Here is a 22226-nt window from a genome sequence, read left to right on the forward strand (position 1 = left end):
TTCCAGTTGCAGCAGATTCTCTTTCCTCTGGTCAGAGGCATCCCTACAAACACACGCTGCAGTTCGTATGCCTGCGCTTTGGGCTCTGAGTGCAACTGGGACGAGCAGGCAGCAGGGCAGGCAGCGGGGCAGGCAGCGGGGCAGGCAGCGGGGCACACCTTCCCCCTGCCACCGCAGCTCCCCGGGCTCCAAGGAGCAAGGGAGAGGGCCATCATTTCACGTATGGAGAACCGATTTATAAGAAACCAGTTAAAACTTGTTTCCTTATTGCAATAGGAAGGAGCTTTAAAAAACGGACACGCTCCGGAATTACGGACCAGCAGGAAATCCTGTAACTTTATAAACTACAGACTATGGGTTAAAGAAACATTTTATCCTGCCAGAGTAGCAAAAGATTAGGTCAACACAAAAATAGCAGTGCTTGCACCAAAGCTGAGAGATCATGCCTCTGATCTAATCAGCTTACTTTCAATTCCCACTCTTCCAGTTAAATCATGCACCAAGTATGCAACAGTACTTGAAAATACAAGCTTCCCAACAAATACTGCGTCTCTCTTGAAGATTTTGATGCCTGGATTCCAAGACTTGAGCTAGCCAAAAGCCATAATTAAGACAACTTCACATTTACACCAGTGAAAAACTTACTCTGGGTTATGGGAGAAAACTGAGCAAAAAACTGTCTCAGTGAGTCTCACAGTAAACCCTAACTTTTAAAAAATATAAAATCTATTGGAAAATTAAATTCCAAGTGAAAATCAAATGTGCTGTTGTTCTGTTCTCACTGTCCTCTCTTAGACCTTAAATCCAGAGTTGTAATTTATTCTAACTCTCAAAAAATTCATTCCCCTCACTCACTTGCAGAAGCATCAAGAGTCCCGCGAGTCTATTCCCCACTGTGCTGATGCGCAGTGATGCAAAACGTCCAACTCCGAGCTGTGGAATGTGATGTGCAGCTAAAAAAAAAATCACTAGAGATTTTGCAATCTAGTATAAAACAAAAACTTCGAAGAGCTGGAAATGGAAATCATTAAAAAAAAAATGAAAATGTTTGCACTAGAAGAACTTGGTTGCTGCAGACAAGATTCCCTTAACGGCCTAAGGAAGGTGACTGTGACACTGCCAGCGCTGCCCAAGAATTGCCACTGTGCAAATGCGCTAACGACTGCAACTCTTATGCATCAGAGAAACTACTAATCTGGTAAAAAAGAAAAATAAAATGAAGAGCCCGTAAACAAAACAAAACAACAAAACAAAACAAAACAACACAGTTCTCTGCCTCAATTACAAGGCGGTTGAAATTTGTTGTGAGAGCTGCACAGGACACGTACAGCGGTACATGATCTCCCCAGCGATATCTCCTGTGATACAAACCAGCAGCTATGGATCTTCGACAATCAGAGCTTGAGCTTTACCTCTCCGCTGTCTCTTCAGTTACAGCTTTGCATCTGTTTTTAAGATGTTTTATCATTGTCAAGCTAAAATTTGCAACTTTGGCACTGCCATAAGGGCATGACTTTGCATCTATTTAAAGTTCCACCCTCACATATGCCGAAGTTTAACAATTTCCCTCAATCACACACCCCTGTGTGCCCTCTCCCTTGCGACAGAGCAAGCATTTCTTCAACTAGATCAAGGTTAAAACTAACCAAGGCTGGAAGGGGGAGGGAGGACAGTTCTAATTCAGAGCACTTCTTTGATCCAGTTTACCACACTGCTGCAAAAACACTTGTGACAGTAGCATGGGGAGGGGAGGAACAACACCAAAAATTTCCTTGTGGTGGTGATTCCAAGCATGAACACAGAAGATTGAATTCCTGTGACAATCTTAAGACACTTAGATATGAGTCCTTCCCACAAAAGACAGTCGCCACTGTGCAAAGCTTCTTGCATTCTATTTGCTCACCAATTTTTTGCAACACAGCGAAATATAAAATCCTCTTCTGTTTTAACAATAAGCGGGTGACACAAAGACAGGAAAGGCTTTTAGAACATGGCCAGCTCAGCATCCTGAGGCTCTCCTGTCCGGTGTAAACCCAACAAAGTACCAGCGCTCAACAGTACGCCTTCCAATCTCTAATCATTACACGCCTTACCTTTAACTAATTGTCTTTGTTAAAATGCCTACTTTATAGGAACCAGTTGGTTACCATTATAATTAGGAGAGGGCTTCTCACGCTTTGACTTCTCAGAAATATTAGTTGTAAAGTATCAGCATTGCTGGCAAGTTCCAAAAGAAAAATCATCCTTTGCATGAAGTGGAAGTTTATTAGGAGACCTATTCTGTGCTGCTGCTACAGTTACTGTAGAAAGATTTGAAAGCATTCTACCTTCTCAGATCACTGAAGTCAATATGGATTTATTTTCCACAAATAGTTTCAGACATCTTTTGTCTGTCAAATGTCATGTTCTTACACCACATTCTCTTCTAGATTCTGGGAATTGGGCCTGTATTACTTCAGTAAAAAAAGTTGGACTTAACCACCAAGACAGCTGGTTAAAATGCTCCAGCTTCTATAATGTTACCTTCTTTTTCACACATTTGTCCCCAGGGATGCAGCGCTGGTGAGAAGCTGAAAAAAAGTACTTGTGCTAGGCCATAACGCCGGGGGAGCCGGGCAGCAGTCAGCGGGTGCTGAGCAGCTGCACTGTGCATCACTTCTTCTGTGTATTCTTTCATCGTCGTTATTATAAGTATTATCTTCCCTTCTTTTTCTGTCCCATCAAACTGTCTTTATCTCAACCCACAAGCATTTTACCCTTTTTGGCCAGGTTAAACCACAACACCAAGAAACACCACGTGTCTGTGTCAGAGAGCCCGTAGCTGAGAGAAAAACTGGAGCACTCCAGGCTCCTTCCCGTCCCCCTGGCATGGTTGAGCATTTGGGGCTTTAAGTCCTTAATGGTGACAAAGACCAAAGAAAAAAAAAAAGTATTTACTGGGACAATACCAGGCTATGATTCATTTCACAGATAATGACCAATAAAAATAAGAAGTAAGAGGAAGTGTATCAGGTCACGAACTGCTGAAAAATAGCCTTTAGCTACACTTATCACTCTTTCGAAATCTCTTCACTGTAGTTGATATTTCCCTGGATACATTTTTCAAACTAGCTCAACTTCTTTACGGTTATTATTAATAGTTTATGTGATTTTCAAAACTCAAAGTATTTTTATTAAAATATAAAATGATTTTATTAAACCTGTCCTAAAATATTGGAGAAAAAAAAAAAACGCATTCCCATGTATTAAATGTGTGATGTTGTACATTTGATAACCCGAGCATAGTTTAACATTTTCAGAATTTCTCCTTCTGCCTTTCAGCACATCTTCTTGACTACACAGCCCCAACCTCCCCATGAAATAAACATTTTTTCATATTATTTACTACCAAAGGATAATTAAGAAAAACATACAAATGCAACTTACGGTCACAATATGGAGAAAAATCTTTATAGCTTCTCATCACTCACTCCTTGACCTACCAGCTACAACAATTTGCTATTTGTAGAAGACAGATTTTAAAAGCAAAACGATTCCGCTGCTTCACATACTTGAGCTGAGAACAGACCTCAGTGTCCATACAGGTGGCCTGCAGGGGAAACCACCAGCAGGCAGACCTCTGAGACCCGCAGCAGCAATGGAAATCTGTCGGTATTCACACGGAAAAAATCCTATGCCACAAGTACTTAGTAGCCCCCCTCGATGTAGTGCAACACTCAGTTCCAGCAACCCCTGACTGATTACTTCAACAGACACGCACCTAGCAGAGCCTTCCCCCAGCCCAGGGAAGCAGCAACAACCAAGAAGCGTGCATGTTTTGAACAGGTTCTGCCTCTGGCACACCAGAACCACCCATTTATTATCAGGCATGTACCGCTTCACCCGCACCGTGTACCTGATAAACAACTTCTCACACACGCGTTCTGTATGTCCCTCCTCCACTTCCATGATCTCAAAGGAACCAAAATGACTATGTTGTGATGGGCGTTCACCAGCACTGGCAAAACACATCATTCTCAAATGGGTTCATCAATTTTCACCAAAGAGTAGCAACACTGCTTTTGGATTACTGTCCTGGGCGTGAAGAAGGGACATAAACCAACAAAGTCAAACAGTTGAAAGCAAACTACACATTGAAAAATGCTGTCATCTTACATCATCTCCTTGTCCTTCTTATCATCAGGTCTCACTGGTTTTCTGTTACAGGTCTGTTTCTTTGCTGCTTTTTCAATGCTTATTTTCTTTTCTCTCACCACTCCCTCACGTGCTTCTCACTCTTCCTGATCAGCATCCTCTCCCCTCAACGGGGCTGACATTTCTTTACTGTCCTCCTACTCTAATGAGGGATGCAGGGTTCAAACCGAGTGGCCAAACCAACTGCTCTATTGCGGGTAAGCATCAGGACTATCTCTAGCTAAGAAAAGACTGAAATGCAAAACTTCTGGCTGCCAGAAGAAAATCTCCTTTGCTGCATGCTCACCGCTATTGCCAGTGACGCAGACTTCACATCCCATACTTCTGCTGCAGCTCACAATTCTCCCAAAATGCAATAAAATACTTACATTTGAATTAATGTGTTCAGCGTTAAATATTAATTAATTTCTGCCCAAAGTTAACTTCAATGAAAATTGAGGAGACAATTACACTTTTAGTCTGAAACACAGGAAAATTACCCACTGAACCAAGCCATGTAGGTGTCTGGGCAGATTTAAGAAGCTTTGTCTGGTACGCTCTAAATAAGCTCGAGAAGCAGCTATACTAGAAGCTTCAGTTTCTGATAGACTGGACTAATTTACAAAAAGTAAAATCAACCAGCCTGCTATCTACAGAATAAACAGACTACTGAGCCCTAAAAATCAAGGCGCAGTAAAATTGTATCAGCATTTTGAAAAATGACTGCATTTCACAAACAGTGAAAGAAATACTTTATTCTCACAGTACCTAAACACTTCACCATCAACAAGACCAGCCCTGACGCTGGATCTGAACAGTCCAGCACAGTGCTTCCAAATGGGAAAGGTTCTCCATTACTGCTTTCCTGTTATTGTTAAAAACTGAAAGCTTCCCCGTCAGGAAAGTCCTTTCCTTCATAAGCCTCTTGGAAATAAAAACAGATTCATCCCCTCTTGCTGTGTGCATACAATTCCCACTTCAAAAAAAAAGGAACAACCCACCACCAAAAATGAACGTCTATCAAATCTTGGAAATGCTTCATCAACACCATTCCCTTCACCTCAGAGACATACCCACGTCTCCCAGCTGCTGTATCTGTCCTGCTGCTCAGGAGTGACCCTGTGCCACTTAGCCGATCCTGCCGGCGTTGGTACAGTTTGGAGGATGCCAGCCCCTGCAGCCTCAAGCCAGCCATGGCACCCAATGCCACTGTGGAGGGGAATGGAGAGAGGTGACTGGAGAGAACACCAGCAGCACTGATATTCAGTGAGTCACCTTCCTTTGGGGAGTTGCCTGTACATTTTAGAAGAGCTAAAGCAGGATGCATACGCTTCTGCTCAGGCATTGTTTCTTACACTTCATCTGCCATTCTGCTACAGTCTCCAAGACCAGACAACCTCTTTCCTGTATTCCACTGGTAATTACCTACTGCAGCCAGCACACGAGGAGTCCGCACCAGCAATTAGTTCCGTTAGACTGGCATACTGTACCTGGATAAATTCCATCATCCAGGAGATGAGACTGTATTAAAAAAAAAATCCTCAGTCTTCTCGTAATTAATCCATTTAATTCAAGACTCTCTGATCAAAGCAACAGAGAAATACAGAAAAGCAAACTCGATGACTAGATCTGTTGCCCACGAGCACTTTAGCTTACTGCAGCTCAGTACCAGCCCGCGGCAGCTCTACGGTGGCTGCCTGCTGGCCACTGCAACTCGCAGTGCCTTGAGGACACAGCAAGCAGCAGAGCCATTCCTTCCACTCGGAGAAAGCATGCTCCAAGAAACAAGAGCATAAAGGCTCCTGCTCTGCGGACACACTGCAGCCTGCAGAAGCCGCGTGCTGCGGAGGGTCAGGAAGCAGGCAGAAGGCACATAGTTGGCATTCCAGCCTCCAGAGCTCTCTGCCGGGAAGGGAACCGAGCAGGGCCCCAACCAGGAGCTCGCCCGTTCTAACGCTCCCCCTCTCCACCCACCCCTGCAAGGGAGATGAAGGATTACAGAGCACAAAGGGCTCGGGGCACAGTGGGCAGGGAGGATAAAAAGAATTAAAAAATCGAGAATACAGAAGTCAGTTTTTAAGAACAAAGGGAAAGGAATGGAGGACAATGTGCACAGCTGAATCAGTGTCATCTGATCAGCATCACCATGAAACCCATCTCAACAGTCATCACCAACAAATTATTTTCTGGTAAATTACAAAAAAGGAGGATTTTTGTAGCATGATAGTGAAATGCCTTCCGTGACTACAGTTTGGCACGCTGTAGGAGGAAAAATAAGTAAAAGAAGGAGAAGTGATGATTTCATAAGTATTAGGTAAGCGTTAACCAGCAGAGATCCTTTCTGTTCTCTAAATAAAACCAGAAGGGTTTGCTGGGATCCACCAGAAAAGGCACTAACAGGGAACACGATCATTTCAGTAACCTAAAGTCTACAGTTCAACCTACATGTCGTTGCAAGTTTCAGGTCTGACAGCAATCTGCCACTACTGGTTCCAGCAGACTGCATTTGTTCTTTATTCATTCCTACTTTACGGAACAGAAGAATAAATGGAACTGTAAAAAATAAAATACAGAAGATAGAAAGGAAGAATAAAAATATCCTCCAAAATGAGTCATTTTGCTGACCTTTTAAAGTGATAAAACACTTCTTAATGCAATATTAAGTCACCTTTTTTACTTTTAATATAAAGTAAAACATCAAGCCACTGCACCATTTTATCTCCCACAGCCTTAAGCAATCTGGCCAAAACTCACCTCCCCTCTCAAACACCTAAGCTTTTACCATCCGGGCTGCTACAGAACGATTTTACTGGTTTTCAAATAGCCAATCTTCCGCAGACAACTGTGAGTCCCTTGTTCAAAAAACAACGCAAGGGGAGTGAAGCGGGGGGGAATCAAAACAATAACCATCCTGTCTTCCGTCCCTTGAAACACACACGTGCTCACTCACTCCTATTCCTGTTCTTACTGCCCTGCACATAAATAGTGAAAATGCATGGTTTTGGTTTTCTTTCCCTCTTGACGGATCACTTTTAAGAGAAAGGGTCAATGACAAAATCTTACAGCACATTACTTTTGGGCCAAAGCAGAGCAGAAAGCAGCTAGATTCCTTTTAGGCACTAACAAGTAGTTCTTCTCAGGGAAGCACCTCTGTGTCCCCAGAACAGACTACTAGGGATCCTTCAACAAGTTAAAATGCATCTGGAGAGTCTCAGAGAACGTACTTAGCTGGAAAAATGGTAACATTAAAACCACATTTTTTTCCAAACCAAAAGTAGAAATGGCTGCTTATAACTCAGATGAGACATCTATTAGTTTGATCCAGGTACTTTCTATCCTGCACAAAGAACCTTTTTTAATACTACCAACCTTTACACTCTCGCCTCCTCCTCATCCATCAAACCTTTTTACTTGCAATTACTTCATAAAACGGAGCACAAGCACAGCAGCAGCTCTCTAATGAATTAAAAAGCATCTAGTCAAAAACTGGCTAATTGTAAATAATATACCCTTATTTCTTACCTCAACTGGATTAGGAACAATCAATAAGCAGATCTGTAAATGCAGCTGTTCTTCTTTTGTTGACTGCAGGAAGTACATAGGCGTATCCAGATCCCAATTAGACCAAGCATAGTGATGACAAAGATCTCTTACAAAAATAATTATGCCCTGAAACATGCACTAAGGCAACATTTTTCCTTGGGCTTTTTATTATCTTTATACTAATTTCCAAAAGCAACACAATACAGCACAGGCATTTTTTACCTTTATGTCCCTACGCAACAGCAGAGCAGTAAAGTCTTAATGAAATTATCTTCAATTCTGTTTTATTTCCTACTTTGGGCATTTGACAATGTTTTGCCCACTGGTCATTCACTGCTCGTCTTTCTTAGGAATGATTCTGTCACAACCAACAAAGAAAACTAGGCAAAACACAGAAGGGAAAGAGGGACACATACAAAAAAAAACAATATTCAAAAAGGCAAAAATTAAGAGATGGAGCAAACACACCAAATCAAGTACACAAGCTGTCTTCATGCACTTAGTTGTAAAGAAGTACTGTAGCATTTGGTGCTAAAGGCACCAAAAATCATATAAATTGCATTTTACTCACCACTGCAAAATATAGAAAGGTTGCTTAGAAACATACTGATTTTTACACATATGTATCTAATATTTATATTACATTATCTTTCAGAGTTTATTTCCAAATGTAGTTAAACAATACATAAGTTAGTAAAATTAATATATATTTCCCTAATTTCTTTTGTCCTATTATCTTTTAATCTTAGTTGGAACAGCTATGTTCAAACAGAGGCTGTTCTGTTTTTTAAGCTGACAGCATCCCTTTAAACCACAGACTACTCTTGGAATTAGGGGCTGTAACAGCTCCTTTAACATCAAGATACAGGGAAGTAAAACTGCTCTGTCAAGACACAGCATTCAGCTCTAGCATTTGCAAATTCCAGTGATCTGCTTATCAGTGTTCTCTAATAAAACAAATCCTCACATACTAGCAATGTAAGCTCAGAATAAGATACACGTAGTATTTGGATTTCACTTGCTAAATAGTCACTTATTTTTGATAATTTTATACAATGAATATATAGAAGTACACATCTGTCTTTGTATTTTCTGAAACTATATTTTTCCCTAATGCTAGAAATCAGTAAATCAAATTACTGTAGCTACTTAAATTCAGAAGACACACTCTGCACCTAAAAAGGACGGAACACTTAAAAATGAAAACTGATTTATTTTTCACCTATCTTAATCGCTAATAATGCAGCGGTAATCACAGTACCTAGAAGTGAGTTCCTATTTTTTCCTGTTTGACAAGAAAAGTGAAGCGAAAAATAATTACGTGTCAGCACTGCACATCCTCCCTACAGTCTTCCTCGCTTTACAGAGCAAAACAAAACAAAATCATCCCCTTCCATCACAAAAACAAAATCATCCCCTTTGGTGTGTCAACGGTTTCAAGACTAGAGACACGTTTGTGTCGTATTCCTGCCTCTGGAAGGTTCCCACTGCTCAATGTTGTGGAGATGCTCCAGCTGTGAAGCAGTTCGTCTCCTTCTGGAACCTCAGAAGCCCTCAATCTCAAAAGCTTGAGATCTGTCTACATACTGTAGACAGATTTTGAGCACTACCACATAACAAACATCAGACAACATCTAGCAAAAGCTCAGCTCAGTGACCCACAGGTCGGTCCAAGGAAGCCTGTTCTCCATGCTGAACTCCTCCCCGTGACTTAGGAGTCAGGCCTACCCTGAAACCACTGCTGAACATGGTGCTCGCCAAACGGCATCAGTCAGGCGAGGTGCTGAGACCGTGCCAATGTTTCCCAGACACTGAAAACCAAAGGCAGGTTTCGTTTTGCTGAGAAACAGCCAGTCTAAGATAATCACTCTGTCCTAGGAAATTCACAAGTGTTCATAATTGACAAACTTTCCAGTATAAATGTGTTTGAAAACTTTAAGTAACACTTGCATTCATGCAACTGACTTTTCAAAAGCAAAGCCAAGGCCTGCTCACTTTAACAACCCTCTGAAGTACATTGGAAGGAAAGGAGACAGAAGTCCTGCATTACTTTGGAGAACTGTGCACTCTACCCTCCCTGCTCAGCTTCCTTGGAACATTCCACCCAGCCTCAAGCCTCATGTCAGAGCTTCTTATGAACACAGTAATAACTTCTTATAACTTAAAAGGCAAGTTTTTGAAGAAGCACAGGAGAAAAGATGAGGATTGCTGTGCGCAGTCATTTCCCACTGTCCTCCGTAGTTGCGTGATTTCACCCGACGTGAACACGTCATTCTAAACAGTACCACACCAAAGCTGTACGGGAATTAAGTAAGTTGGGTTTTCATAGACAACACTCTTCCCAGGTCCTCCCTTTTTTGTCTCTATTTAGGAGCTGCATGGGTACCATGACCTGTGAACATTTAAGACTCTTCAGTCTTCCTCTAGTTTTGAGAAATTTATGTGAACTTGTAAATGCACACCTATGTGACACATCGGAAGAACAAAAAGTGGTCATTTAGACAGAGAAAAAGAACCTTATGACAGGAGGCAAAAAAAACAAAGCTTTTTAAGCATGTACAACCACCTATCAACAACAATTTGTCATCACAGACAGCAAAAATAACACTGGTCAAAATGATTGGTGGGGACAGAACGACTATTCAGTGCATTATCATACTTAACAACCCACCAAATACGATATACATCAAGTAATTGTAAGCAGCAGCACAATCCAGACATCAAGACTTCACACAAGAGAGTGAATACTTAGAGACAAACTACCCCGTATCAGGGCTTCTGGTCACAAATGACAATGCTTTAGAATCACGATAATGACAGCAGATTTCAGGGTGATGACTACCATAGAAAAAGCATCCTACTACTGCTAATATTATTTCTTCACGTCTTTGAAGACACTTTACAAAATCAAGCTTATTTTCAAACTGCTTCATAATATCTGGGTTTTATTTTACGGATGGGAAAAGGAGCGATCAGACACCAACGCACTTGTGCGACCCCTCAGAAGATGCGAGCAAACGCTTTCCCCGCTGTTTTTCTCACCCACATCTGTCAATTCGGGGACATTACAGAGCTCCCCAGTGTCAGACAGCACGGGAGGAGGACCAAACCCCCGATTTCAGGAGTTCTCGGAACACGCATCCGCGAGGCCAGCCCAAAGAAGAGGTCACCGAGCGCACGGGCACGGGGGCAGCGGCCGGGGGAGCCGCTCGGTGTGTGGTGGCGGCGTGGGGGCACATCGGGAGCGGGCTGCCGGGGCCCGAGCCACAGCGGGGCTCAGCCCAGAACCGCTCCGGCCCCGTCCCACCCTCAGCCCTTCCCCGGGCCGGCGCGACCCGCGCCGGGGCAGCCCGGCTCTGCCCCTCCGCCAGGCCGGCCGCCGGCCCTGCGCTCCCCGCCCGCCTCCCCGGGGGCTGCCCCGGCCTTACCTGCCCGTCATGGCGGCGCGCCCGGGGCCCCGAGCCGCTCGGCGGGGCTCGGCTCGGCTCGGCTCGGCTCGGCCCCGGCCCCGGCGGGCAGCGCAGACCCCGCCCCGGCCCGGGCCCCTGGGCGTGGGCGGCAGCGGCGGCCCCCGGTGACTCAGGGCAGCCCCCCCGGGCCCCGCGCATATTTTTCCTATAAAGGGAAGAAAAATTGAGCAACGAGGCGGCGGGGCCAGGCCCGCCTCCCGCCCCGGTGCCTGCTGTGGGGAGGCAGGCAGCCGTGGTCCTGCAGCCGTGACCCGGCGGGCAGTTACTGCTGGCAGACCAGGCGGGACATTTTTCCGAGGAGCCACGCTTCCTGCCGGCCGTGAGGGGGTTTCACACTCGCTTCAGACGGCAGAAGACCCGTCCGAAGGCCACCTTCTGAAACGCAGCGAGGCGGCAGTGGTCCCCTCGTTGGGATCCCGCTCCCCAGCGCGGGGTGCAGCGGTACCTGTAACACCCAGCCCCTCCGGCCAGGGACCGAGCTGTGTCCTGGGTGCTTAAATAGCTCTGGGTGCTCTGACGGGGTAATGCGATGCTAGTGGGGCAGGGAGCTGCTGTCCGAAACTGATTTAAAACTTTATTTGTAGCTTGTAAGGTAGCCTGTTGCGATATGACTCACCGTTGCCACAAATATTCTTATGAGCTTGGGGTTGATGATGGAAACTGTGCTCCCTGTGCTTCATGGTGTCCGAACATCTCATTTTTCAGTCCTGCGGTAAACATTTAGAATCATACAGGTTAAACTAGCATTTGGTATTTTTTAATACTTTATTTAAACAGGTAATGGATTGAGTATTTTTAATTCTTTGTTTAAAACAGGGTAATGGATTGAGATCGATGCTCATATTTTAACGGTCGGTTGGAAAATGGGTAAGAGACAATCTCATTAATTAACAGCCAACAATTCAGCAGAGGTGGCTGCGCACACAGCCAAGTCTGCAGTCAGCCCACCCATTTTTGTCTCTCCCGTTGTAACAGCACCTGAACGCCCGACAGCAGGCAGCGTCCGCCTTCTGGCAGCCCTCCTCTGAAGAAACGGGAGGCTGCTGGGGCTGAGCGTGAGGAGACCCGGGGTGGTGCCAGGCTGGTGCCACCCGCCCGCCCCGGGCAGCGACCGCAGGGCACGGCTGCCTGCTGCCGCCTGCTGCCGCCACGGGGCTCAGGCACACCCGTCTCTCACCGTGAGGCGGCGAGGCTCACAGGGCTCCCACGAGCCCCGAGAGCGCTCCTCCCGCGGCGGCCCCCGAGCGCCGCCGCCGGTCCCGCTGCCGCCTCAGCGCCTGGCAGCACGGCGCAGGCGCGCCCCGCCCCGCCCGGCCGCGGATGGCCGCGAGCCCGGATGCGGCCGCCGCGCAAGATGGCGGCGGGGCGGGCGGGCGGCGCGCGGTAGCGCGGGGGGCGAGGCGGCCATGGCGGACCTGGGCCGGCAGCTGCGGGAGTACCTGGCGCGGCACCAGGCCCCCGCCCCGCCCGCCGCCGGCCCGCAGCCGCCGCAGCAGCAGCAGGAGGAGGCGGCGGCGGACGGCGGGGCGGGCGCCTGGCCGGGCCCCTCGCAGCCGGGCTGGGGCTGGCCCTGGGCGGCCGAGGCGGAGCCGTGCCTGCCGGGGCTGTCGCGCTGGCAGCGGCTGGCGGCGGCCGGGCTGTGCGCGCTGCTGGCCGCCCTCTGCTTCGGGCTGGCCGCGCTCTACGTGCCGCTGCTGCTGCTCCGCGCCCGCAAGTTCGCGCTGCTCTGGTCCCTCGGCTCGCTCTGCGCGCTGGCCGCCGCCGCCCTGCTGCGCGGCCCGGCCCTGCTGCGGCGGCCCGGCCGCGGCCCGGCGCTGTACGCGGCGGCGCTGGGCGGCACGCTGTACGCCGCGCTGGGGCTGCGCAGCACCCCCCTCACGGCGCTGGGCGCCGCCGCGCAGCTCGGGGCCGCGGCCGCCGCGCTCCTGGACGCGCTGCCCGGGGGCGCCGCCGGCCTGCGCCGCCTGGGAGGGATCGGGGGCGCCGCGCTGCGCCGCCGGGTGCTGCCGCTGTGAGCCCGCCGGGCCGGGGCGAGGAGGAGGAGGAAGGAGGAGGAAGGATGAAGGAGGACGCCCGCGCCGCTCGCCTCGCCCCCCGCCGGGGTCCGCTCGCGGCCCCCCCGGCACCGCGCCTCGCCTCGCCGCTGAGTCAGCCCCGCAGCCGCGTCCCGGAGCCTCCCCCGCGCCGGTGGGAGCTGGCGGCACCCCACAGCCCCCCCGCGAGTACCGGACCGCGTGGCTGCTGCGAAGCGTGAGTGAGAGCGGCGGCAGCGGGACGCGACGGCCCGGCCGCCCCGCGGCCAGCAGGCGGCTGAGGTGCGTGGGACTGACCGGTGCCAACACAGACACGCAGCCAAACCGGGCCGCGGCCGGGGCCGCGAGCTCACAGCCAGGCAGCGGCTCTAACGTTGCCCCCCGTGTGCTGAGCCCTCCACTCTGAACACAAACTCGGGCGCTGCGCAGCGCAGCCATCAGCCACCCGGACCGGTGGTGAACGTGAGCACCGCGTGCCCCTAAACCGCATAGAGAAAAGCCGTCTTTAAAATGCCATCCAGTAAGTGAAACCAGCTTTGGTGGGGCCGCGGGTCATAAAGCCTGTCCTTAGCTATAAGGGTAGCCTGTCTTGCATGGCGGTGATCAAACGAAAGGTGCTAACCTTAGGGCTTCCGCAGCGAGTGCTGCCATACAGCTGCTGTGAGGTACCAAATACTCGGACCACAAAGGGATAGCTTCAGCTTTTAAGACTTTCTTCTGGATATATGTTTCTCTTTACTTTTTCAAACTGGTCAGGAACCGCTTGCTGTCACAGCACGACCTTCAAAAACAGATTTGCTACTAGTCAGAGCTTGCTTCAGCTAGCACAGCTCCGTTTCAATCCAGAAACCAAGCAGCTTTACAGAGGTGGCTGGCAGTCCCTGGAGTGCTTGGTACTTCAGTGCATTACTGCAGACAGACGGAGTGCCTGGCCTAACCCCTTCAGGGCCCGAGTGGATACCTCGTTGAGTGTACGTGCCTCACATACAACACAAAGCCAAACACTGCAATACACGTCCGCTATCGCTACTTAGGGTTTAACCTATTAACATTATAGTTGCTCTTAATTAAACCAAAATTGTTAAATGGGAGTACATAAATGTACATAGATTGTTTTAATAAAACTGTTTGTGTACCGAATGTCAGTATAGACATTCAACTACTGGTCACTTTTTTCCTTAAAAATGTAAGTCAGAGCCATCTGGAATAGCATTAAATTAGTCTTCTCACTTTTATAACTCCTAAGCTATAGTATATAAAATTATTCTTATTTCTAGCAGCAGTATCAAAATAAGTGTTAGACAAGGTGAAGCTGTAAACCAGCAGGTAGAGCGTAAGGATTCTACATGCGGTGCTGGTGAAAGAACTTTACCTGGAGAGGACAGAAGTATATTCCCATTAAATAATTTCATCCATTTTTCAGCAGTCAGACTGGGAACCTTCTTCTGTCTCCTCTGATATGCTGTGGTCTTCAAGATTTTATATGAAAGCTAGCTAACAGTCCAGTTTTCTCTTGACTAGCCATGGACTATTTCAAAAATCTTATTTAATTTAAAAAGCTGGCACTCATGAAGAATGTAACACCAAGTACAATAAGCGTTTTCCATTTTGTCTAAATACAGAAACCTGTGTTTCCTGTTATTAGGTACACTCTTATTTTTTTGCAGAGGACTGTAGCTTAATTAAGGGCCAAAAGCTCATCCTCTAAATCAAATATGACTACTAGGAAAGAGTCACTTTCAGCCGCATATACAAAATACATAGGACTTATATTAAAAAAAAAAAAAAGGCTTTCTCCTTTGCTGATGATTAAATTGTCAGCATTAATCATCAAAACTTAAAAGAGAGATCCTAACTCCGTGAGGTACACCAAAAGCAACCACAGCCCCTCTACAGGTAGAGGTAAAAACAATGTATTTTTTTTCCTCAAAGGAAAAACTGTCACATCAGGTGCATCTCAGCTTTTTCCCCAGTCAACTCCTTTCAGATCTTTTTGTCTCATTACAGCACTCTCAGAAGGATGTTGTAGGCTAACGATCACAGTTAATTATTACAATTTTCGCATGCCATTTTGCACACTACAAATTAAAAACTAAGAAAAAAAACTAGTCATGACCAAATCAAGAGAACAGCAGTTTAGCATCTACACTTTGATCTCTCTAAAAAAGGTAGATCGTAAGGACTTAAGCCAGTCTTTTAAGAAACAGTGTGACTGCCTAAGCCAAGATAAAATAGCTGCTGCGTATTGCTATGTTGTTGCAGTAGCTTTGTCAGCTACAGACCTACATTGCCTTATTATCATGAATATTCTAACAGCTTTAAACTAAAAGACGGTAGATTTAGATTAAACGTTTGGAAGAAATTCTTCACCATGAGGGCGGTGAGGCATTGGCCCAGGCTGCCCAGAGCAGCTTGTGGTCGTCCCATGCCTGGAGGTGTTCAAGGCCAGGCTGGATGGGGCTGGAGGCAGCCTGAGCTGCGGGCAGGTGGGGTAAAACTAAGTGGTCTTTTAAGGTCCCTTCCAACAGAAACCATTCTTTGAAATTCACGTGGAAAGAAAAAAAAAGCCCGGTAGTGATAGTTTTTGTTATACTTTGTCCTATACTTTTAATTTAGGACCTTTCTGAGAGCTGCCTTTAGAGTATCTCCTTATGTAATAAACTTTTCATTCAGGCTTTAGGCATTAAAGGAGCCTGGTGACTGGAGATGATTGATGTGAACAGTTTATGGGGAAATTGGAAAGTTGTGGTTGGTAAGCAGCTTTATTATGAAATGTGGGAAATAGAAATAACTTCTGCTCATCTACCCCCAGTAAAACTAGGGAACCATACCCTAAAAGTATTTAGAAATGTTAAGATGAAAGCCATCAACTATCAAGGTTTGCACTTCAGTATTTGAATGGATCACTCTGCTGGACACCCGTATCTTTAAGCAATGTATCCTACAGCCACTGTAAAACATATGCATCCATATTAATCAAGCTCCTAAACTTCTTCCCCAATTTCTTTAAGTGTCAAGTGTTTTGCTCCTGCGAACACATATATTTGACTCACCCAGATGAAGTGTAGAATGACAATACTTGTCGTGCTGTCTGTTTTGCTAGCAGTCCAGGTTGTAACTCACACTATGTCTATGACAACTTTTTCTAAACAGTGTTCCACGTTTTTCTCTTTCAGGGTGATAGACTAGCAAGCAGCGGTGATTTCCTGTGTTTTGGAGTTTTAACGTCAGCACCACTTGTTTTCATAGACAGCTGTGTTTAAAGGTGAAAAAAAGTTCTCTGTACATGATAAACCAAAAAGCTAGGAATAAGCTGTTAGTATTTTAAACAGTTGAGATTGCAGGAGGTAGTTCTATTGTTCCATCTGATACACAAGTTTGCTTAATGATGACACTTTATAGTAATAGGTGAGTAAAGAATCACACAGTGTTGACTTTTTTGTTAATTTTTGCACAAATTACATTCTGTATTCATACAAAAAAAACAACGTAACTCTTCTGACAAACTGTACATATAGAAACAAGTTTCTGTCTGGAGGTGAACTGAAATCTGTGGAGGTGCTCCATGTCTCAACACTAAAAAAAATTCCAGCTCTTCACAAAACAAAGTAGGTAAAAGAAGGTGAGGAAATCAGGGATGGAGAGGACAAACAGAAAGCTAGCTGCAGTACTGCAGCTAGTAGCAGTTGACTGATCTAGGAAAAGACCCTTGTTAGGAACTAATTAATGCACATTCAGTTATCCCAGTTAAGAATCCAGGTTTGTGTTGTTGCAGGGTTACTTTCTCTTTGAGTCCATAGTAGCAGTCTATTTAAATATTGTCCAGCAAGGACTGGGTGTGACCCAGTCAAAGCCTCTTCTATCGGCCTCTTCCACCACCCCTAGATGCTCCTCTTCTTGACTGACCAGAGTTCATGTTGTTTCCTCTTCCCCAATTACTTCCACTCCTTCCTCCTCTAGAAGGGTTATTGCCTCCTGCAGGTCCTCCACCAAAAGCTTCATCTCTGTGGAATCCATCATGATGGTCTCCATCTAAAGAATTAGACCTCCCAGATTTTGGCACTCTCTGTGAAGGTCCTGAATTGCCACGTCCTAAAAATGAAGCACAATATTACTGATTTTGAAGTCGAAGCCACACCTCTTCTCAGACATGCTGTTGCTTAGGTAGCTCTCTCGTGGTACAAACAGTCAGAAACTGAATATAGTTGAGACCTGTAGTTTTTTGCCTGCTCCCTCTATCAATTTTTTTCTTACATAGATTCAGTATCTCTGTGACAGTCCAGAAGATGAACAGCAATCAAACAATCTTTTGGGGATTATAGGAGATTATGTCTGATCTAGTCAGCTAGTACTTAAATAAGTCAGATCAACGATAGCCGTGGTGTCCTCAAAACTGCCAGGCATGCCTGATTGTTATCCTTCAAGACCATCTGTGGTTCTTTGTATATGTTTATTGCAAAATACTTTTTTTTTCTCCTAAACACAACATTGCACTGATGGATCAGTTGAGGTTGGTGGTGAGAACAATGAGTAACATTACTGTTAGATTCCATTTTTTTTCTAGAAATAATGGGAAGATGCTCTATTTTATTACTATGTGTGAATATAAACTACACAAGCTCTTACTTCCAGGAGCTTCAGGATTTTCTACTTCTCACAGATCATTTTAGTACTGATATGTAAGTTAAAATCATAAGAATAAAAAAAAAAAAGGTCATTAGCCCAAAATAACAGAAGCAGTGTTTTCAAAAAATAAATAGTAAAAGTGCTTTATGGACATACGTGCTATGACTAACTGGGAAAACACAACATTCTGTTTTGAAAGAAAAAATAATGATACAGAGGGAGTTTACCAGTGGAGTTTTACTAAAAACATCTGTGAATTAATGACGAAACCTGCTGTTAATACAGCATTGGAAATACAGTCCACACAGAGGACTGGCATACACTCTAAACTAGATGAGCTTCGGAACTACAATAACAGAAGCAGAATGACATTGAATGGCATCAAAGGCAAAGCTGTGCAGCAGAGGACTGACAACAAAAATGTCAACTATAGGCTGGCAGCTCCACGTCTGGAAGCAACTGAGAAGGATCAGGGTTACTAATTGCTACAGAACAGTTGGTAATCAGTATAAGGACATTATTTAAAAAGATAACGGCAATCAGATTTATAAGAAGAAAAGGGCCCAAGAACTGGTGTGGGGCTACTAAGATTATTTTGGAAACTGCATACATAGTCATAGGCTCTGAACCAGCTCTTAGACTCCAAAGAAGATACTTCGTGGGTTGCAGTAGCTAATTGAAGAAGGTGTCATGGGAATGTTCAGTAATAGTTAAAAAGTCAAATGTGATTATCAGGAGCTATTAGGAAAGAATGGAGGAAATACAGTAAAACCAAGTGAACTGAAGAAATTAATGGTTAAACCACATCTTAAGTAGTTTGTGCAATTCTTAGTTACCCCATTTAAAACTGAAAAAGATATAGGCAAGGTAATAAGGATAGTAAAAGATACAGAACAGCGTTCCAGAGACAAAAGATGAGCAGATCAGAGCTCTGACATGGAGAAGAGCTAGTTCAGGTTGGAAACGTGAAGTTTGATACAGTAAGAGGTGACATTCAGAGATATTAAAGATCAATTAAAACGGAAGACATCACTGAATTAAATTAGTGAATGACAGGCTTAAAACAAGAGAAAAGCAGCATTTTACTTTTTAAAATTTATTTTAAAAAGCACTCTGCAGCAGTTAAGTTCCAGAGCTGCATCTGTGTATGTTGTGTACGTCAAGAGTTTATGATTCTTAAAGAAATTCTGAGTAAGACTACTGTTGAAAAATGTGCCAGTGTTACATAAGGTTTTCAATACAAGGGACTTTTTACCTTTGCCCCTCTCCTCTGGGGGTCCGCCTGGAGCATCCATTTCTCTGTGGTCAGAGGTCCCTGGTCCATCGTGCCAGGGACGTTTACGTGGTGGCAATGAGGCCATGTCCATGCCTTGGAGCGAAGAAGAACGTTCTCGGTTAGCTGGAGAATGCCCGTCATGAGGAGGATGATCTGGACGAGGACCTGGTCATGAGAAAAAACAGGATCATTAAGTAATGTTCATCTGATCATTATCCCTCATTTTCAGAGGCAGTCATATAAACGTACACACTTTCCATGCTATAGGGCACAAAATTTTGAGTTAAAATTGCATAAAGCTTCCCCCACCTGCTAAAAAGGCAAACAAGCAAACACTGGATGAATAAGTTGCAAGAAATCTAAAGATAAGAAAGGTTTAAAAGATGATGAGGAAGAAAGTAGTGACGGATTTAAAGCTTTCTTTTCAGTATAAATATTTTCATGTATTTTAGAGATGATCACAAGTTCACCTTCATTATTCATGTGTCATTTGTGCTCACTTTTTCCATGACATTCTAAATTTTGGTTCTGACCCTATATGTAATTATATACATTCCTTTAGTAACACAAATACTAGTATCAATATGCTGTCACACTGCAGCTAAAAACATTATTTTGCAAACAATAAAGATGATGGCATCAAAGAGAAAGATTCCTATTGGCATTAATACATATCTCAAAAATCTACAAGTTATGCCTCAGTCACCCACAGGTGAAAAACAACGTGCAGCTTTGGACTGTATAAGATTTTAACTTAAGATTTTAAAACCACAAACATTTTTTGTTCAGTGAGACTGCTGCACTTAGTGACAGTAAAATTCTGGACGGTTAAGTGTTTTCTAAAGTTAGAAGTCCAAGGAACTACCTTTTGTTTCTCTGGTGATAAAAGACTAACAATGAGCATAAGAAGTACAGGCAAAATAGTGTCTTTTTTCTTGAAGTGATTATGTTTTAGAAGTCTAGTCTATTATTTGAAGCAAACCTTAACTTTTTTTTTTTTTTTTTTTACCTGGTTCTCTGTTTCCATCCCAGGATTCTGGTTTCCGCCCACCTTCAAAGCGTGGAAATTCATCGGGAGTAGGAAGTAGACCCTTCCGGCCCCCTGAGCAGTAAGAGATGCAAGGAACAAGAATGAGAAGAGACGTCATATTCATGAAATTACTGAAATTTGCCCAAGAAATGTCTTTGGTTCCTTATCCTTGTATTTCAATGTGGAAGAATGTTCCCCTCACCTCTAAGTGCACCACGACCTCGCCCCCGAACACCATGGTCCCTTCCTCTTGAGTTTTCATCTGGAGAGTCAAAAGTGTCATCTGGCCCAAAATCTTCAGGACCAGGAAAGCCATCTCTCCCCCTGGGTCCCCGGCCCTCATGTCTTGAGGGTCCTCCTCTTCTGAAGCTACAAGAAAGAACATGGTACAAATTTGGTTTATAGGCAGAATTTACATGGATAAACTTGAGATAGCTTCAGCTTAATAATCCTTTTCTGAACTGTTTCACTTAATACTATAGCACCATACAATCATTCAAATAGGATTTGTGGGTGGAAAAGTGCTTATTTTCTGCCTTTGCGAACTTTGTTGTTTTAATATTTTTCCTCATTTTCTTCTGCTATGTCGTTTTTTCACACAAGAAAAAAATATTGTCAAACATATTGCATTAACTTAATGAAAAGGGAAACAAAAAATCACCGAGTGATGATAGATATAAGGTAAGGAAAAAGACAAGTGAATTTCCCTTAGTTGTGATGGTCTTACTTTCCCTTCCCTTTTAATGATCAAAAAGTGAAAAAATACAAGCAATGAGAGTCAAGGCTACAGTGAACATTCCAGCATAAATTCCTGTTGATTTTGGACTCTTTTGCTAGAACATTCTCTTATTCATCCCATTCTTAGAGGATTTTTTTAAGTTTACAGATTTAGGAAATGATTCTAGCCTGTACTTGGCTCTGTAGGGATGCTGATCGCTGAGCAGTGTGCACAGTGGCCTTTACAACCTCAAGAGCAGCTTATCCAACCGCAGTAACAAATAATTTTGTTTTGCAAAATGTAGTTATGACCCTGAAGTCAGTAATATCCTTCTTGTAAGTACCATGGCATCTTCAGTAATTTGATAGGACTGGGTTCTGCATCTCATCTGAAATAAGTATAGTTCCTCCAGTATCACACTGGGGCTTTAAACACAGACCTTCAGAGAGGAGAACGGTTCCTTCTTAACTGTCAGTGCCACTTCAGGTAAGCCTATAGATGGCTGCATGAATACTAGCAGTTTTGGTTTTTACAGTACCAGTTTAAACACTTGTAGTGCTTGTCAAACTGCATACGTGCTCTGTGTATTACTGCGACTGCAGAGGTGTGCACTACCACCGGTTGTTAGGGCTCTCTCAGGTTACAGCTCAGCTCCTACAATTTCTGTGCGAGCACAGCTGGGATGTTTAGGTGGCACTGGCACACTGGTTCAGGAGTCCTCACAGTGCGTTCCCACACTGCTCCTGCCCACCCCTCAGTGACAGCAGTGATAATGCAGAGCTCTGTCTTTCCCCGTTCACACTGACGCCCCCCACCTCCCCTCTGGCCAAACCGCAGCACCATAATATTCAGGTGGTCGTGGCTTTGTGCAGCATCCCCTTCCCCAGCTCATTAACGACACAGTGCATCCTATTACAAGCAAAACTTTAGATACTTTTATTTAGAATTTTAACAACATTAACCTTTTAATTACAAATTTAAATATTTTAACAGTAGTCATAACACAATACAATATTTTTAAACTTTTACATTTTTTTAATTAAAAACAATAGGTCTGTCTCCACCTCCCAGAAAACAAACACAATACAGAAAGGAGGCTGCTGTGCCTGTACAGCATCAGTGGATGGAGGGAGTGCTGTATATGGACAATGAACCATTTTACATTAACCTGGATGATTTGTGAAAACAAACTGAACAGTTTCAGGTACCAATGGTTCAAATAACCACATAGCAATGTTGTTTAGCCTTGAAACAGCACAGTCCTCTAGATACTCTTTAGAGGGCCTCCCATTTTTAATACTGACTTGGTGTGATTCTGCTTAGTTTGTAAGTTACCAAGATTTGCAACACGAGGTCC

At 44.7% G+C, this 22226-nt stretch overlaps 3 protein-coding genes across 11 annotated transcripts in view; 1 reads left to right on the forward strand and 2 right to left on the reverse strand.

Moving 5' to 3' along the window:
- Positions 1–12464, reverse strand: part of LIMS2 (LIM zinc finger domain containing 2) — a 33404-nt gene extending 20940 nt beyond the window's left edge. The window contains exons 1-2 of one of the 4 annotated variants that reach the window (XM_080605117.1): positions 12165–12464; positions 11803–11893 (exon numbers count right to left, since the gene is read on the reverse strand). Coding sequence is in view for 2 of the 4 variants with exons in the window: in XM_080605115.1 (XP_080461241.1) it covers positions 3896–4014 (119 nt within the window). In the remaining 2 variants the exon portion in view is untranslated. Of the gene's footprint in view, positions 1–3895; positions 4073–7695; positions 7758–11144; positions 11280–11802; positions 11894–12164 lie in introns of those variants that run through there. The other 3 variants (XM_080605116.1, XM_080605118.1, XM_080605115.1) reach the window with 3 other exon arrangements.
- A 118-nt stretch (positions 12465–12582) lies between these two features.
- Positions 12583–20327, forward strand: SFT2D3 (SFT2 domain containing 3). 4 transcript variants are annotated; one of them, XR_013955192.1, is made up of 3 exons: positions 12583–13739; positions 16396–16484; positions 20154–20327. XR_013955192.1 is itself a non-coding variant. In XM_080605123.1 (1 exon), the coding sequence occupies exon 1, from the start codon at positions 12593–12595 to the stop codon at positions 13199–13201; it is 609 nt and encodes a 202-aa protein (XP_080461249.1). In that variant the 5' UTR covers positions 12583–12592; the 3' UTR covers positions 13202–14373. The 4 variants fall into 4 exon arrangements, 1 of the variants encoding a protein (XP_080461249.1); XR_013955194.1 differs by having other exon boundaries at positions 12583–13501; XR_013955193.1 differs by lacking the exon at positions 16396–16484.
- Positions 16650–22226, reverse strand: part of WDR33 (WD repeat domain 33) — a 68162-nt gene continuing 62585 nt past the window's right edge. For all 3 annotated transcript variants that reach the window (XM_080605050.1, XM_080605049.1, XM_080605046.1), the window contains exons 19-22: positions 20354–20520; positions 20131–20223; positions 19101–19286; positions 16650–17311 (exon numbers count right to left, since the gene is read on the reverse strand). In XM_080605050.1, coding sequence (XP_080461176.1) covers positions 17079–17311; positions 19101–19286; positions 20131–20223; positions 20354–20520 — 679 coding nt within the window. In that variant the 3' untranslated portion in view covers positions 16650–17078. The remainder of the gene's footprint in view (positions 17312–19100; positions 19287–20130; positions 20224–20353; positions 20521–22226) is intronic.

The sequence above is a fragment of the Anser brachyrhynchus genome, assembly GCF_964034855.1.
Source record: "Anser brachyrhynchus genome assembly, chromosome: 9".
Classification (NCBI taxonomy): Eukaryota; Metazoa; Chordata; class Aves; order Anseriformes; family Anatidae; genus Anser; species Anser brachyrhynchus.